This window comes from Saccopteryx bilineata, chromosome 3 (genome assembly GCF_036850765.1).
Source record: "Saccopteryx bilineata isolate mSacBil1 chromosome 3, mSacBil1_pri_phased_curated, whole genome shotgun sequence".
Taxonomy (NCBI): domain Eukaryota; kingdom Metazoa; phylum Chordata; class Mammalia; order Chiroptera; family Emballonuridae; genus Saccopteryx; species Saccopteryx bilineata.
In genome coordinates this window covers 90,320,773-90,339,242 of record NC_089492.1, presented here as the reverse complement: position 1 = coordinate 90,339,242, position 18,470 = coordinate 90,320,773, and the positions used below count along the sequence as shown (strand labels likewise).

At 36.6% G+C, this 18,470-nt stretch overlaps 1 protein-coding gene across 10 annotated transcripts in view; it reads right to left on the bottom strand.

The window, feature by feature from the left end:
* The window catches only part of BIRC6 (baculoviral IAP repeat containing 6), a 247,818-nt gene that overhangs the window by 42,966 nt on the left and 186,382 nt on the right, over positions 1-18,470 (bottom strand). For all 10 annotated transcript variants that reach the window (XR_010730270.1, XM_066266863.1, XM_066266865.1 and 7 more), the window contains exons 61-65: positions 16,703-16,899; positions 14,805-15,105; positions 11,250-11,467; positions 6,106-6,270; positions 1,953-2,121 (exon numbers count right to left, since the gene is read on the bottom strand). Coding sequence is in view for 9 of the 10 variants with exons in the window: in XM_066266863.1 (XP_066122960.1) it covers positions 1,953-2,121; positions 6,106-6,270; positions 11,250-11,467; positions 14,805-15,105; positions 16,703-16,899 (1,050 nt within the window). In the remaining variant the exon portion in view is untranslated. The remainder of the gene's footprint in view (positions 1-1,952; positions 2,122-6,105; positions 6,271-11,249; positions 11,468-14,804; positions 15,106-16,702; positions 16,900-18,470) is intronic.

The following is an 18,470-nucleotide window of genomic DNA, read 5'->3' as shown; positions in this document are numbered from 1 at the left end:
AGTGCCCATCTGCTTCTCTACCTTCCCCCCTCTTCTTTCTCTCTATCTCTTTCTTCCCCTCCTGCAGCCAAGGCTCCACTGAAGCAAAGCTGGCCTGGGCACTGAGGATGGCTCCATGGCCTCCGCCTCAGGCACTAGAATGGCTCCCGCTGCAACAGAGCAATGCCCCAGATGGGCAGAGCATCACCCCCTGGTGGGTATGCTGGTTGGGCGCATGCCTTGGGTCTGTCTCTGCCTCCCCACTTCTCACTTCAGAAAAAAAAAGAAAAAAATCTTATAAATATGTACATGAAGTTAAATACAATGTATTATGAGAGTTCAATAATTTATAACTAATAACTTTTGGGTTTAAAGATTATGATCATACTTAAATTAAGACATCTGCCATACCAAAATTTTTATTCTCAAGGAGTAAAACTGAAATCTTGACTTTATGAGAAATACAACCAAAGATAAGCTATAATAAGAACTTCAGACACACAAATCCAGTGTGAGGAAAATCAGATGGTAGAATACAATTTGCAACAGTGGGTTTTGTCCCATTACAGCCAGTTATGGAACTGCCCAACCAATACTTTGAAAATGAGAAAATTTTAATACTAGTATATTCCATCATTTAGCTTAGAAAACCAGTCAAATTAATAGAAACTTCATAATGTTCCCAATAAAAAAGTCCTGTGCTGCTTCTCTCATGTCTACATTCCTAACAGACCACATCCAATCTTTTTTCCATACTGTCAAATTAATTTATCTTATGTTTGAATTTGAAAATATTTAAGTTTAATAATGGCCATATTACTGTTTGTAGGTTAAATTTAGACAAATGAATAAATTTCTCTGGACTTCATTTTTTTTTTCATTTCTTCCTTGTTAAACTGTAAACTGAATAGGATTGAACTGGATAACTCTAATTTTCCTTTCACTCTGAAGTGATATTTATATTTACTTCCATACTATGATACTAGCACTAAGAAGACAGAGATTCTATAACACTTTAGTAAAGGATTTTTAGCATGTTCACTAAATCAATGGCAAGTGACTGAATGTGCTCAGTAGTAGGTACTATTTTCAGAAACAGAAACGTCGTTTTCAAAAATGGAAGAGTGAGGAACTTGAAAGTAACAATCTGCCCAAGAACTCACACTCATACATTTTTACCAAGTTATTTCTAGCAAAGAGCGAAGATCTCCATCTAATGGCCAGTGAGGTATCTGCAGGTTCACTAAATACACACTGTAGTAAAAATGTATTGAATAAGTGACAGTAGCTGGAGAAAAATGATCCTTGTTTAAAACGTGGCTTTCAGAATAACATGACTATGACAAACAGAAGTCAGAATGTTGAGAGGAATTAAAATATACACATCCTTTATAGGAGAATTTTTCTAACTAAGAAATCTCTCATGAAAACAACTACTTTCTATCTTTAAGGGTTATTATTCCTTTAAGAATATAGGAGGTAAAATAGCCTAATAAATGTATAATTCACTTATTTGTTCCAGTTACCTACCTGAGCTAAGGCTTCAAAGTTTGTTTTTGATAATTTTTGCAACTCTCTTAATTATACACTTAGTTTACTGAATTAAGTTCACTGAAGAAAGTTTGAAGAATTACTAAATTTGTTACATAAAGTTGGCCAACACAGTTACAATACTATTTCAAGTTGATCCAAAGTGCTAAAATGAAGAGAGATCATTAAGAGGTCTTAATCTGTGTTCTAGGACAGATGACTATATAGTACAAATCAGTCTCCACCTCCACTCCCCAAAACTAAATATTTCCACAGTAACTTTTTAAAAATAAATTCATCAACTCATTCCTACATATAGTGGGGGAGAATACCAAATATTTAAACTAAACTTTATTACGTATTTACACTGATAACGATAAATAAGGAAACAAAAGTACTCACCCACAAAGACATTTCAGAGGACTAATGAAAATGTGATTTACCTGAATCATTTCTCAGGTAAGAGGACATGGCTGGGATGAGGCAGGATTGACTGAGAAGCTCGAGAAGTACAGAAGGAAGAGCATTACTGTTCTGTCCTCTGCTCTCATGGGATGAAAGGGCTTCTCCATTTACTGCACCACTCATAGGATTTATGTAACTTGCAAGAACCTTTAAAAAGAAAAATTGCTGGATTTAAATTGGATTTAAGCTTCACATACTTCAAAGCAAATATTTTATGTTAGATATTCAGTCTGAATGCCAAGAGTAAATACTTTCAACTCAAAAATCTCTTGCACTGTATATTTTTTTTATTTTTTTACAGAGTCAGAGAGAGGGATAGATAGGCACAGACAGACAGGAAGGCAGAGAGATGAGAAGCATCATCAGTTTTTCGTTGTGGCACTTTAGTTGTTCATTGATTGCTCTCTCATAAGTGCCTTGACCGCGGGCCTTCAGCAGACCGAGTAACCCCTTGCTCGAGCCAGCGACCTTGGGTCCAAACTGGTGAGCTTTGCTCAAACCAGATGAGCCCGCGCTCAAGCTGGCGACTTCGGGGTCTCGAACATGGGTCCTCGCATCCCAGTCCAACGCTCTATCCACTGCGCCACCAACCGGTCAGGCTGCACTGTATGTTTTTAAAATGACATATTTTTCTTTAGACTTTCAAAAGAGAAGGATGATGCATGATGAGGCAACATACAAAGTGGGACAAAGCAAATTGACAGATTTGAATACAAGAAAGTTTATTCTTATATTTTATTAATTATTGCATTATTTTCCATGTAAACTATAATACTTTTGCTCTACCCTGTATATCACTAGACACACAGAAGCAATCCATCTAAGAACACAAAGTTAAAACTTTAGTAGCAACTCTGATATTTACTTTATTGAATAAATACACTTTACAGCAGGGGTCTCTGATATTTAGTGTGTCCGTAAAGTCATGGTGCACTTTTGACCGGTCACAGGAAAGCAACAAAAGATGATAAAAATGTGAAATCTGCACCAAATAAAAGCAAAACTCTCCCAGTTTCTGTAGGATGATGTGGCAGCATGTGCGCATGCGCAGATGATGTAACACGTCTATACAGTAGAGCAGGGGTCCCCAAACTTTTTACATAGGAGGCCAGTTCACTGTCCCTCAGACCGTTGGAGGGCCAGACTATAAAAAAAAACTATGAATAAATCCCTATGCACACTGCACATATCTTATTTTAAAGTAAAAAAACAAAAAAACAAAAACAAAACGGGAACAAATACAATATTTAAAATAAAGACCAAGTAAATTTAAATCAACAAACTGACCAGTATTTCTATAGGAACTAGGCTCCTCTCACTGACCACCAATGAAAGAGGTGCCCCTTCTGAAGTGCGGCAGGGGCCGGATAGATGGCCTCAGGGGGGCCGCATGTGGCCCGTGGGCCCGTAGTTTGGGGACTCCTGCAGTAGAGCATCCCACGGCCATGCCAGTCGAGATGTGGATGGTACAGAGGAAAGTTCAGTGTGTTCTGTGGCTCACTAAATTCAAATCCGTGACCAAAGTACAACATGAATATCAGCGCGTTTATAACGAAGCGCCACCACATAGGAATAACATTACTCAGAGGGATAAGCAGTTGAAGGAATCCGGCAGTTTGGTGGAGAAACCCCGTTCTGGTAGGCCGTCAGTCAGTGACGAGTCTGTAGCAGGCATCCCCAAACTACGGCCCGCAGGCCACATACGGCCCCCAGAGGCCGTTTATCCGGTCCCCTGCCACACTTCCGGAAGGGGCACCTCTTTCATTGGTGGTCAGTGAGAGGAGCACTGAATGTGGCGGCCTGCCAACGGTCTGAGGGACAGTGAACTGGCCCCCTGTGTAAAAAGTTTGGGGACCCCTGCTAGAGGCTCTATACGGGATAGCTATCTAAGGAGCCCTAAAAAATCTGTGTGTGAGCCCACATTGAACTGCACTGAATAGGTATGAAACTGGGAGAGTTTTCCTTTTATTTGGTGCAGATTTCACATTTCTATCGTCTTTTGTTGCTTTCCCGTGACCGGTCAAAAGTACACCATGACTTTATAGACACACTGTATTTTATTGAATAAATACACTTTACAACAGGGGTAGTCAACCTTTTTATACCTACCACCCACTTTTGTATCTCTGTTAGTAGTAAAATTTTCTAACTGCCCACCAGTTCCACAGTAATGGTGATTTATAAAGTAGGGAAGTAATTATACTTTGTAAAATTTATAAAGCAGAGTTACAGCAAGTTAAAGCATATAAAAATAATTACTTACCCAGTACTTTATGTCGGATTTTCGCTAAGTGTGGCAGAATAAATCTTTATAAAACAACTTACTATAGTTAAATATATCTTTTTATTGACACTTTGGTTGCTTCACTACCACCCACCATGAAAGCTGGAATGCCCACTAGTGGGAGGTAGGGACCAGGTTGACTACCACTGCTTTACAGTTTGAAGGTAATTTAATCTTTATACTAAAATGACCCTATCAATCTAGAATTGCAGAAAACAAAAGCTCAAAGACTCGACCAATTATTTTTTTTACTGATTTTTTTTTTAGTGAGAGAGAAACATCAATTTGTTGTTCTACTTATTTATGCATTCACTGATTTTTATTTATTTATTCATTTTAGAGAGGAGGGGGGAGATATATATAGAGAGAGAGAGAAAGAGAGAGAGAGAAAGAGAGAAGGGGGAGGAGCAGGAAGCATCAACTCCCATATGTGCCTTGACCAGGCAAGCCAGGGTTTTGAATCGGCAACCTCAGTGTTTCTGGGTTGACGCTTTATCCACTGCGCCACCACAAGTCAGGCTGCATTCACTGATTTTTAAAATTTTTTTCGCCTGACCAGGCGGTGGCGCAGTGGATAGAGTATCAGACTGGGATGCGGAGGACTCAGGTTCAAGACCCCAAGGTTGCCAGCTTGAGCGCGGGCTCATCTGGTTTGAGCAAAGCTCACCAGCTTGGACCCAAGGTCACTGGCTTGAGCAAGGAATTACTCGGTCTGCTGAAGGCCTGCAGTCAAGGCACATATGAGAAGGCAATCAATGAACAACTAAGGTGTTGCAACGCACAACGAAAAAATAATGATTGATGCTTCTCATCTCTCTGTTCCCGTCTGTCTGTCCCTGTCTAACTCTCACTCTGTCTCTGTAATAAATAAACAAATAAATAAAATTCTTTTAAAAATTTTCTTTCTTTTTTTTTTAGCAAGAGAGAGACAGAGAGAGGGACAGACAGGAACAGACAGAAAGGGAGAGATGAGAAGCATCAATTCTTTGTTACGGCACCCTAGTTGTTCATTGGTTGCTTTCTCACATATGCCTTGACCAGGGGGCTCCAGCAGAGTGAGTGACATCTTGCTCAAGCAGCGACCTTGGGCTTTAAGCCAGCAACCATGAAGTCATATCTGTGATCCTACACTCAAGCCAGCGAACCCATGCTCTAGCTGGTAAGCCCATGCTCAAGCCGAATGAACCCGTGCTCAAGTCAGCGACCTCGGGATTTCAAACCTGGGTCCTCTGCATCCCAGGCCAATGCTTTATCCACTGCGCCACCACCTGGTCAGGCTGTTGGTTGATTCATGTATGTACCCAGACCAGGGATAGAACCTGTAACGTTGGCATATTGGGACGATGCTCTAACCCAGCTGATTTACACGGCCAGGGCAAAACTTCACCAATTTTAATCATTTAATTGATGTACCTCCCCTTTATATTTCTGTGGCATTAATAACTTTCTCTACTAGTTCAACTTCCCTGATTCTAGAAAAGTGACAGAACAGTGTGAGAAACAAAGCTATATAAAAATAGATAAACAACATTGCTTTTTAAGAGTCCAGATTTAGCTCTTTAGATGAGAAGACTGGAAGAAAGCATATTTTCCAGTCATTGAATAATTTTGTTCTTGTCATTTTCCTCCCAGTGAAGAAGCTAACTAAAAGGAAGATACCTGAAGTTATAAGTAGGGAAGAGCAATCTTTGACCATGAGTATCTCAAAAGAACTGAGAGTAGGGAGCATAATGGACTTTATAAAGGAAACTGAAGATGAGCTGGAGTCATCAATACTTAAAAATCAATACAAATATAAAATAATAATTTAACTCTCATCACCAACAATATCAACTGTGCAAATATACCTGCAGAAGACAGGTAACATGCTCCTCTTCCAGCCTCTGTTTGGTTAAGGCTTGTTCCACATCCCATCCAGAAGCTGTAGAGCCTGTCCCAAAGCCAGTCCCTTTGGCCCAGTATAGCTGCTGTTCTTCTGTTGATGTAGGATTATGAGAGCTTGATACCTGAGGCTTTTCACAAAACAAATATTAATTACTACTTGGTTTTATTTATCCTCAAAAATGTTTATCAATAGGAATATAAATAGTTCAGACACTATAGAAAAACAGTTTGAAAATTACTCCAAAAATAAAACAAAAAACTATTATGTGATCCAGTCATTCCACCCTATAACCAAAAGATATAAAAACCAACACTCAAATACATATACACACATGTTGATAGCAAGACTATTGACAATAGCCAAAAGCAGAAAGAACCCAAACATCCACCAATGGAAGAAAGGATAAACAAATTATGGTATATACATACAATGGAATATTATTCAGGCATATGAAATACTGTCATATGCTTTGTACATAAACCTCAAAAAAATTATGCTAACTCAAAGAAGACAGGCACAAAAGGTAACATGTTTTACAATTCCATTTATGTGAAATATCCACTGTGGGTAAATATGCAAAGACAGAACACGGGCTAGTAGTTGCCAGCAGTCAGGGAAAGGAAAAATGGGGAACAAGTGCTTCGATTTTAAAATAATTAAAACATTTATTAGGAAAAAATGGGTTAAAAGTACCTTAAAGCCTAAAGAGTCAACAACTCAAAGAGAGAAAACAGTAAAAAGAAGAGGGATATGGAACAGATCTTTTAGGATGTTTAGTAAATGCATACATGAAGAGAATTCTACGATATCAAGTTTTCAATCACAGTAAGCAAGACTGCTTCTATTTCTAGAAATAAGTCTTAATTTCTTTCATGTTCAGAACATGAGGTGTAGAAAAATCTTGGGAATAGAGAACATTAAAAATGTGAATGGTGTAGAGACAGAAAAAGCAACAGAGACCTACTGGTTTTTAAAAATATTATCAGATTCTGTAAAGGTCAATTCTTTTTGCCCCTTTTATTGAATTTATTGGGGTGATACTGGTTAACAGAATATAAGGTTGATTATTATTATTTTGTGAATTGGAAAATTAATTCTGTAACAATAAACCTTCTTTAAAGAATTTTCTTTTAATTTAGCAACTCTGATACTCATTTTATTGAATGAATACACTTTACAGTACCTGAAAAGACTGGTAATTACTTTAAAAAATAATTTACAAATAATGCCAATTTTTGCATTTCTTTTAATGAAAAGATTTTCTAAGGAAGAATACTACATTCAAACAACACTTTCATAAACTGATTTGGAGTCTAGTTTTATGAATCTGTAACTAAGGAATCCCATCTTTCACATTTCATAAACTACTAAGTGAATCGTAAAACCTTTATTACATAAACATTTAGCAGTACATTAAGGTTACTGATAAAAACAGCTATTTTTTTTATATTTTGCAAAAGTGAAGTATATGATATATACAGAAAGAACACAAAATTAAACAGATCAAGTTTAATTAACTGCAAACACTTATGTAACCATGCAGGTCAAGAATTAAATCACTGAATGTAAGAAACTGCCCTCATTCCATCTCCTATTCATCACATCATCATTCCTCCTGAATTTTATATTCATTACTACCTTATTCTTTTCATAATTTTACTACCTAAGCATGAAACCCTTGGTCACTAGAGTTAAATTGTGCCTAGTTTTTGAACCTTATATAAGTGGAAGCATGCAGTAGATAATCCTTAATGTCAGGCTTTTAGTTATGCTTGTGAAATTTATCAATACCGTTATGTGTAGTTAATTGTAGCTGTTTTCCTTCATTACCCTACAACAGTGGATCTCAAAGTGTGCACCATATGGTATTCCAGAGAAATAAGTGCCTGTTGGGGACCAAAAAACCAACAGGGTTTTTGGAGTTTAGATTTTTGGGGGACAGAGGTGTAGGGAATTAGCTGTAAGCTGACAGTCTGCCCAACCCCCCACCTCACTTGCCTGATTAGGTTGCAAAAGGCTGTGAAGCTGTGGTGCTGGATTGTTTACACTACCCCCATGTTCCCCAGAAAGACTGGAGGCAATTTTCTTCTATCCTCTGTTTGGTGTAAAGTTAAGATGATATATATTGGGGGGGGGGGGTTCTGCACTTGGTAAAATTCTTGAGTTGCCTTAAAACGTGATCATAGACCATTGATTTGCTAATGGCCTCACTTTGCCCTATAAATAAAGCAAGATGCAGTTTTGGGGTGTGCTTTGTTCTTGCCAGCAGCAATTACAGGGCCCTTCTGACCCCGTATTTTCTTAATTCCGCACCTTTCCCACTCAGGACCTGGAATTACTAGCTGTGCTGGTTTGTGGCATGTGCCCAGATATAAAAATAAATATAGTTACTCTATTATACCATTTCATTACAAAAATACTGCTCTTTTTGTTAACACATCATTATTATATTTATTATTAACACATCATTATATTGTTTTTAGATAAATACACCCAAATAAAATGGATAGATTTCTCAAAAAGAAGCATGATATTGAGAATCTGATTTTGGAAGTGAGCAAAAGTTAAGTATAAATAAAAGAGGACTTGTAGGCTGTCGGGCAGAATTTAATTTATAGCATTTTCCATCACCTAACACTGAACAATACGATTGGATTAGAAATCCATTCATGGAAGCTTCAGGTGATTTTGGTTTAACATTAACAGAAGAAGAACTGGCAGCTATACCCACTGATCATGGATTGATGATTAAACATAAGGAATTGTCTCTTGAAGCCTTTTGGATTTCTATAAAAGAAGAATATGTGGCAATATCTAAAAAAGCTTTGAACACTTTACTATAATTTTCAACATCCTATTTATGTGAATTAGGATTTTTACCCTCAACACAAGAGTAAAAAGAGAGGAATTCTTCAATGTATTGACGAGGAAATGAGAGTTTGCCTTTCATATATATGCCCAAACATTGAAGAAATCACCAGGACACATCAGGTTCATGTTTCTCATAAACACAAGAATGAAAAAACTTAACACATTCATGCTGGGACCTGCCAAATTTACTAAATCTTACTAAGAATGTATCTATATATATTAAAAGATAACTTTTTTGTCATTTTTAACTTTTTAACCCCTCTTTTTTATGAATTCTTAAAAGCATAAATCAAAAAATGTAACATAAAAATGTTTATTAATGTCAGAATAAATTTAATTTTGTCATATTTATCTCATTTTATTACCATAAAAGCATGCTTGATCTTTATATTTTTTCTAATATTTGACTTAATTATTATAACATATTTCTCAGAAATTTGTATATAGTGCGCCTACAATTATTTGTAGGATTTTAAGTGCGCCCCGACTTCAAAAAGTTTGAGAACACTACCCTACAGTATTGTATTCTATTACATAACAATTTATCCACTCTACTGTTTTTATACTATTTATTTCATCCATTTTACTATCTTAACATATTACAAATGATGGTGAAACACTATTTTGTGTTGATGTTTTTGAAATTTTATACATTCTGATGGGTGATGGGTGTGTAACTGTAGTGTATTGAAGGTTCTCTGATAACCAGTGAAACATCACCTTTTCACATTTACTGGATATTTAGTCTCTTTTTTCTAAAGTACCCATACTAGCCTTCTACCTATTTTCCTACCAGATTGCCTGTCTTTCCTTTTTGAAAATTTTGAAGTTCTCTGAAAATTCTGGATGTCAGTTCTTAAACAGATACACATAAACACAGTGTCCCATTCTGTGCTTTCCATTTTCAGTTCTTAGTAGTGTTTTTATTTGTTTGTTTTATAACAGTAAAAGAGAGAGGGATAGATAGGGACAGATAGGAAGGGAGAGAGATGAGAAGCATCAATTTTTCGTTGCGGGACCTTAGTTGTTCATTGATTGCTTTCTCACATATGCCTTGACTGGGGGGCTCCAGCAGACCAAGTGACCCCTTGCTCAAGCCAGCAACCTTGGGATCAAGCTGGTGAGCCTTGCTCAAAGCAGATGAGCCTGCGTTCAAGCTGGCGACCTCGGGGTCTTGAACCTGGGTCCTCCGCATCCCAGTTTGACACTCTATCCACTGCGCCACGGCCTGGTCAGGCCTTAGTAGTGCTTTTGATGAAAAAAGTTTATAACAGTGTTTCTTTAAAAAAAAAAAGTCACAGCCTGACCAGGCAGTGGCGCAGTGGATAGAGCGTTGGACTGGGATGCTGAAGACCCAGGTTCAAGACCCCAAGGTCGCCAGCTTGAGCGCGGGCTCATCTTGTTTGAGCAAAGCACACCAGCTTCAGCCCAAGGTCACTGGCTCGAGCAAGAGGTTACTCGGTCTGCTGAAGGCTCACGGTCAAGGAACATATGAGAAAGCAATCAATGAACAACTAAGGTGTTGCAACAAAAAACTAATGATTGATGCTTCTCATCTCTCTGTTCCTGTCTGTCTGTCCCTGTCTATCCCTCTCTCTCTTTCTGTCTCTGAAAAAAAAAAGAAAGTCACATATTTTGTGAATAGAGGTCTTGCAAATATTTTTTCAGATTTATTCATAGTACTTTATATTTTTTCTGCTAGTCAAAAAAATATCATTAGTAAGTTATTTTTATTTTTTTGCTGGAGTTATGTTGTAACTTCTTTTGATTTACTATAACTGTATATTGTATCCTCATTAAACTTGATTATGCCATTAACTAACTACTTTGGATTTTTATATAAACACACTAAAATCATCTTGAAATAATGAGGCTTATTTTTTTCTTTCATGTTTCCCCCCTTGTCTTACTATTCTTGCTAGAACTTACCATTCAATAGTATGATTCTCTAAAGTTCAAGAAAGGAAAGGATGAGAAATTATAAATTAAGCATATCCCAATAATTAGAAAAGCTGGTTAAGCTATTAAATCACTGGGTTAAATTATGGTTTTCTGAAAGAACCTAATAAAAGAGAACAATTAGTTCATAGTTTCTCTTTTAAATATTCTTTGCTTTAGGAGCAAAAAAGGAACTCACCAGTCTTTGAAATATAAATTACCTCAGAAAAAAACTACATTCTGTACTCTGAATTTAACTTAGTTTTTCATAATCTAAAGAATCAAAATTGATCCTACCTCTGATTGATTGAGGTTAGAGTTTGGAACTCGTGGGGCATGGTGGCTCAGAGCAGAGAGACAGACAAGAATGAGATGCAGTGCTCCAATTTCCAATGCCATCCGCCTTAGAAGCACACCATCGTCAGTTGTCAAGGGTGTAGTGCTAAACAGGCTACGAAGGACATGGAAGGGAAGGGTTGGAAGAACATTGGCTGATGGAGATTGCAGAATATGACCTAGATTAAAGAGAGAACTCAAAATTAAAAATACTTAAAAACACAGTAAAGAAGAATATATAAGATCATAAGTGACAATGTAATAGAAAATTATATCATATTTATTTGAAAACCCAAATAGTGATAATTTAAAATTTAATAATGTCTGCAGAAGTTCTGTAAGACATCATATAAACTCAAAGAAAGCTAATAATATTCATATGCTAATGAATAACTAGATTATACTAAATTTACTATAAACTAAAATTTATAGTTTTATAACTATAAATTTATAGTTGGTTCTGCAACAGGGTTTTCTACTATGTTTTAACTTGAGAAGAGTGTTAAATCAAAAGCAAAAAGAAAACCACAAAAATAAAAACAACTTGAGAAGAGTGTTAAATCAAAAGCAAAAAGAAAACCACAAAAATAAAAACACTGCCACATGATTTGGTGGATGAAACCATAGGTGGAGAAAGGAATGTCAGAATTATGCTTTTTAATAAACACTCTTATATTCACTAAAAGTAGTATCATTTTTTTTTTTTCATTTTTCCAAAGCTGGAAACGGGGAGGCAGTCAGACTCCCGCATGCACCCAACCGGGATCCACTCGGCATGCCCACCAGGGGGCGATGCTTTGCCCCTCTGGGGCGTCGCTCTGTTGCATCCAGAGCCATTCTAGCGCCTGAGGCAGAGGCCACAGAGCCATCCCCGCGCCCGGGCCAACTTTGCTCCAATGGAGCCTCGCTGCAGGAGGGGAAGAGAGAGACAGAGAGGAAGGAGAGGGGGAGGGGTGGAGAAGCAAATGGGTGCCTCTCCTGTGTGCCCTGGCCGGCAATTGAACCCGGGACTTCCTGCACGCCAGGCCAACACTCTACCGCTGAGCCAACCGGCCAGGGCATAAAAGCGATTCTTTTTCCTTTTTTCTTTAGGGTTACATCTACTATCTCATAATCAAGTTTTAAAAGACAATGGTTCTTATCCTTCTATCTATTTAAATTCAAAAAATCAGATAAATTAATATTAAAGTTCCTAATCTAAAAAGCATACAAAATTTATATATAAAACCAAACAAAAACTGTTTAGTATGCAGAAGATCTAATTATTACAAAAACTTTAATAGACATTTTTGAAAAATTCCATTAAAAATACAAAATAGCCTGGCCTGTGGTGGCGCAGTGGATAAAGCGTCGACCTGGAAATGCTGAGGTCGCCGGTTCGAAACCCTGGGCTTGCCTGGTCAAGGCACATATGGGAGTTGATGCTTCCAGCTCCTCCCCCCTTCTCTCTCTCTGTCTCTCTCTCCCTCTCTGTCTCTCTCTCCTCTCTAAAAATGAATAAAGTAAAAAAAAAAAATTACAAAAAAAAAAGAATCAGATATTTAAAAAAAAAATACAAAATAAAAAATGTACTTTTAATATTTGATAGCTTCAGAATTATAGAATTCACAAATCAATTGTTTTATTAAACTTACTATAGTTTGCAGTACAGACCCCAACAGCATATTCTTTCTAAATGGCACATGGAAGAGATCACCTCTAATCAAAACTATGACTTCAATAACAAAAAAAATATCAGTTTTCAAATTTCAATGTCATTAACTGAAGAATCAGAGATAAACCAAATGAAAATCTACTTGCTGGCCTACCCTAACTGATTTTTTTTTTTTTTTTTGAGAGAGAGAGAGAGAGAGAAAAGAAAGAGATGAGAAGCATCAACTCATAGTTGGTTCATCTTAAGTTTTTCATTGATTGCTTCTCATATATGCCTTGATGGGGATGGGGGAGGGGGAAGAATGCTGTCAAGCTGAGCCAGCGACCTTTGGGCTCAAGTTGATGATCCCACACTCAGGCTAGCAAACCTGCTCTCAAGCTGGTGAGCCTGCACCCAAACCAGATAAGTCTGCACTCAAGCTGGCAATCTCAAGGTTTTGAACCTGGGTTCTCAGCACCCTGGGTCGACACTATCCACTGCGCCAACACTAGTCAAGCTTATTTCTTCTACTAAACAAATTTACCAACCCATTGAAAATAATCACCATAGTTTCTTCTTTATTATTTTACAAAATACATTATTGTATTTTTCTATTTTCATCATTCTGTTTTTTATTTTTTTAAGATTTAATCTATTGATTTTAGAGAGCAGGAGAGAGAGAAAGAATGGGAGGAAAAGGAAGCATCAACTTGCTTTTCGTATGGGCCTTGACTATGTTCTCTTTTTTCTTTCTTTTTTTTAAAATTTTTTCCATTTATTTGAGAGAGACAGAGAGAGAGAAGCATCAACTTGTTCCATTTAGTTGGTCCATTTTAGTTGTAGTTTCCCTGATTCCTTCTTGTACATGGGCTCTGACCAGGGAGATCGAGCCAGTGACCTCAGTGCTCCAGGAAGATGCTTTATCCAATGAGCCAACCAACCAGGGCCTCATTCTGTTCTCTTTACTCTAAAAATTACTACCAGGCCCTGGCTGGATAGCTCAGTTGGTTAGAATGTTGTTGGATATGTCAAGGTTGTGGGGTCGACCCCTGGTCAGGGCACACACAAGAATCAACAGATGAATGCACAAGTAGAACAACAAATTGACACCTCTTTCTCTCTCTAATATCAATAAATAAAAATTATTTTTAATTTTTAAAAAATAAAAATAGCTACCAAATTCACTTTCTTAAAAAATATTTTCATCACAAAACTTTAATGTTTTAAAAAATCTTCATAGCTATTCAGAATAAAATCTGAAGTTCTTTATAAACCTTTTCATGATCTGTTACCAATATCAGCCTTTAAAATGAGCTCTCTGTGCAGCTTTTTCACAATTTTTTACCAGCTACCTTATCATTTCTCATATATTCTGGGTACACAAATACCACTCGAACCATTCTTTCTAAACTAACTCATCAACAACTCGGTCCTTCATGGCCACACTAGCAACTGCCATGGCACTGTATTCGCATCACGGGTAGTGAGGCAGGTCCCTCCAACCTGACAGCCATACAGTGCTGCACCTCTCTCAGGGCTTGTACAGCTCATGAAGTCTGTATGCTCATACACATTCCTCGTTGCTATTACTAGACGACACTAGCTACTTGAGGGTAGGGTCTAAATACCACCTTCATCTTTTAATCTTTCCAATGATGCCCAGCAGTTTTGTAAGTGCTCAATAAAACACCTTTTGAACAAATAATGAAATGAAAATAAAGATATTTAAAGACTTATTATGTCTATTATTGGAACTAAGTTGCCAACAATAAATCATTAGGTAACTTAATTACAAAAGAAAAAAATGATGAGTAATAGGTAATAATCTGAATAACTTTTACACAACCCTATATTAAATTTCATTAATAGCACTAAACACTTACTTCCTTCTCCATCATCTGTCACTCCCAACACCAATCGAAGAAGGCACTGGGCATGTTTTCTCTCTTTTAGTAGTACTTCAGCATAGCCCGGAAGACGAAGAAATAATCCAAAAGCAGCCAAAGAATGGGCTGGTATAGGAGACATGGTTTGTACTGCTGACTTGATAGGTGGAGGTTCAGCCGCAATGGTTTCTGGGGCTTCATAAACTAATTCCCCTGATTGCTCAATGGTCACCCATTCAAACTGATCACTGTCCTTTGGCTTTTCCTGAGTGGTGGATGTTACAACTGGGGCACTCACCTAAACAAACAACAATTTTTATTTGGCTATCTGTTCGTTTCACCATCAGGTTCAATTTAATCATTGGACTCCAAATTATCTCTTTAAAATATAGAAATATAAAGATCAATACAGGGACTTTCTTTAAAAAAAAGCTTCCAAACATAGAAATTATATGATATCAGGACTATGATGATGTCTGCTAAGTATCTCTAGTTTAAACTTACTATTTTTCATCCTTTGTAATTAAAAAGATTCTTTTGAGACTATATAATAAACATCTTGTTTCACACCAAACTTTGATCCATTACAACTAGTATTTTTATAATTCTTGCCTAAAACAATAATCATTATGCTAGTTGCCAAATGGTGACTCTAATTCTATCATTCCTTCTTCATTTATTAGCTGGCACTTAACTGTAAATATTCCCTTCTTTCCCATTATTTATTTATTTATTCATTTATCAATTTATATAAACGAGTATAGATTCTAATATTATTCTATAGGTTTTAATACTCTCTTCTTTTATTTAATGACCAAGTAGAATCAGACTTGGTCAGTTGGATCCCCTTAAAGCAGGGTTCTGTATCTAGGCTGATCTTGTATATTCCCCATCCCAATCCTAGAATATCTCCATGGAGTCCAGGGCCTGAGAATGTGACCTTAATCAGACAGTGAATCTTTCAGATGTAACCAAGTTAAAATGAGGTCATACTGGACTAGGGTAGATCCTAAATCCAGTGACTGGTGTCCTGAGAAGAGCAAGATACACATCTGGCCATGTGAAAATGTAGACAGAAATTGGAGTGATGCAGCTATAAGTCAGTGAATGCCATTTTGGCAATCACCAGAGCCTATGAAGAGCCAAGAAAGGATTCTCTTCAGGAGCCATCACAGAGAACATGGCTGTTATCACCTGGTTTTATACTTACAGCTTCTTAAACTGTAAGAGAAAATTCTGTTATAAGCCACCCAGTTTGTTGTACTTTGTCATAGCAAACTGATGCAGGTACACAGAATATCCTATATTCAAGAAATTAGAGAGAATACATTCCCCACCTTATTCAAAAAACAAAGAGCTTTGTATTTACAACTCTCCATGTACCACATGCCCCCCCATTAATAAAAAAAATAACAGTAATATTAATAAATAGGTAAAGAGCTTAAAATAATGTTTTATTAACTACCTAATACAGAAACAACACCTAAAAGAAAAATAAAGTTAAGCAAAAAAAGACAATGTATTTAGAAGTATACACTACAATTTTACTCTCCCATTGACAGTAATACCCGTAAGTTAATATCACACCTAAAGAAGCACAAAACCAAAAACATTAGTGTGACAAGCATAAAATCAAGGTAAATGCAACAGTGTAACAAGGTTGGCAAAGATGCTCAGTCTTCAACATTCCTTCAATATCATCTAATTCACACACACACATTTACACAATACTCAAAGACTAAGTGAAAGGGCACTTCCAAAGATTAATATAATAAAGTTAAAAAACAAAATATTTCTCAATAAAACTGGAGGGAAAACTTAGTAAGTGAAAAAACAAACAAAAGAACAAAGGGTCTGACATAAAATGATATATTCATTTTGGAATCTTATCTTACCTGTTGAATTACTTCTGGATATAGCATGGGTAGTCTCTCTGCAATAAGAGCCAGTCCACCCATTCCTGCAAAAACTTGTAATGGTGACTGAATGGGACAAGTTTCAAGTAAAGATTCATCCAATATCCCATCCATACATTCATCACTTGGAGTGAGAGCCTCATCTTCTGGACAGCTACCAAGTAAATCTCCATGATCTAGAATAAGAGATTTTTAAAAAGAAATAATCTGTTTTTATAGTACTCCTTCATTTATAAAACAGATATTGTCATCAACAAAAGAGCATAAATAAATATCTTAAGTTATTCAGATATAGCTATGTTAAAGCTAGATGCTAAATAATGTTTAAACGACTTCTGTGTTGGCTTTCTGTAGTCTTGCTACTATTCAAAGTATGGTCCAGGTACCAATACGACTGGCATCAGCTGAAAGCTGTTCAAAGTAAGACTCTCTGGACCGACCTGAGACCTACTGAATAAGAATCTGCATGTTAAGGATCTATAGGTAATGTACAACCATACTCAAGTTTGAGAATAGTCCTTTAAGGAATAGTCGCTAGTTATATTCTATGTGAAATTAAGTAAATCCTCAGAGACTCACAGTAAATAATAATGCATGCACATGTTAGGCTCTAAAGCATCTAAGTAGGAAAAACTAAAGATAAAAACTTAAAGAAAACTAAAAATTACACTATACTAATTTAGGTTGGGATCACTCACAACTAAAAAACCAAAAGGTTGGTATGCTCACAATAATCAGACCACATAAACATTGAGACAAATAATCCTGGGCAAAGGAAACGTACTAAAATTTACTAAAGAATACAAACGGCCAGTATTAATTAAATATTAAACTTTAATCAAGAGAAAAACTAAAGTTAAAATAAGATGACATGATAGGCATACTATGAAAACTGCTGCTTAAATAGCATTTATATCAGTAAAAAAAGGGAAACAATCAGAATTTCTGAATAATGCAGTAAAACTCAATTTTTTTCTATTCATATTTTTAAAAGGCAATAAAGATGCACATTTATTAATGAAAAATAAGTAAAAATAAAGTTGTAAGAAAATGTATGATCCCAAATCTGTTCTGAGGGAAAAAATATTTGAGCATAAAACCCCATTGGTGGGATTCAGTTAGTTTGCACTGGTTGGACAGAACTGATACCTAATTTTTTGTTAAACTGGTTGTTAAAATGGCACTTGTAATCAGGCTGCTCTCTAAGGTGGGCACCTGGGCAGCTGTGCAATGTGGAAATCACAAATGTACACTTCTTCCTCTTTTTTAACATTCATTTGTGCAACAGCATATTCTAAGTGCCTTCAGTAATGTTCATTCCGTCCATAGGTGAAAAAGAATTGTGAGGACGCCAATAAAGAAGCAATATGGCCTGACCAGGCAGTGGCGCAGTGGATAGAGTGTCAGACTGGGATGCAGAAGACCCAGGTTTGAGACCCCGAGGTCGCCAGCTTGAGCGAGGGCTCATCTGGTTTGAGCAAAATGCCCACCAGCTTGAGCCCAAAGTCGCTGGCTCAAGCAAGGGGTTACTTGGTCTGCTGAAGACCCAAGGTCAAGGCACATTAAAAAAAAAAAAGAAGCAATATGAAAATATCTTCAATAATAGTTTTACTGTATTTTGTAAGGTATTATTTAATATTTTTTCATTAATATTTTAAAACTTTCTTATAACCTAGTTCTGTGCACCTCTTTTAATATTCTTATTTAAGCATTAAATACATAAAATAATAAACTACCTTTCAGTATA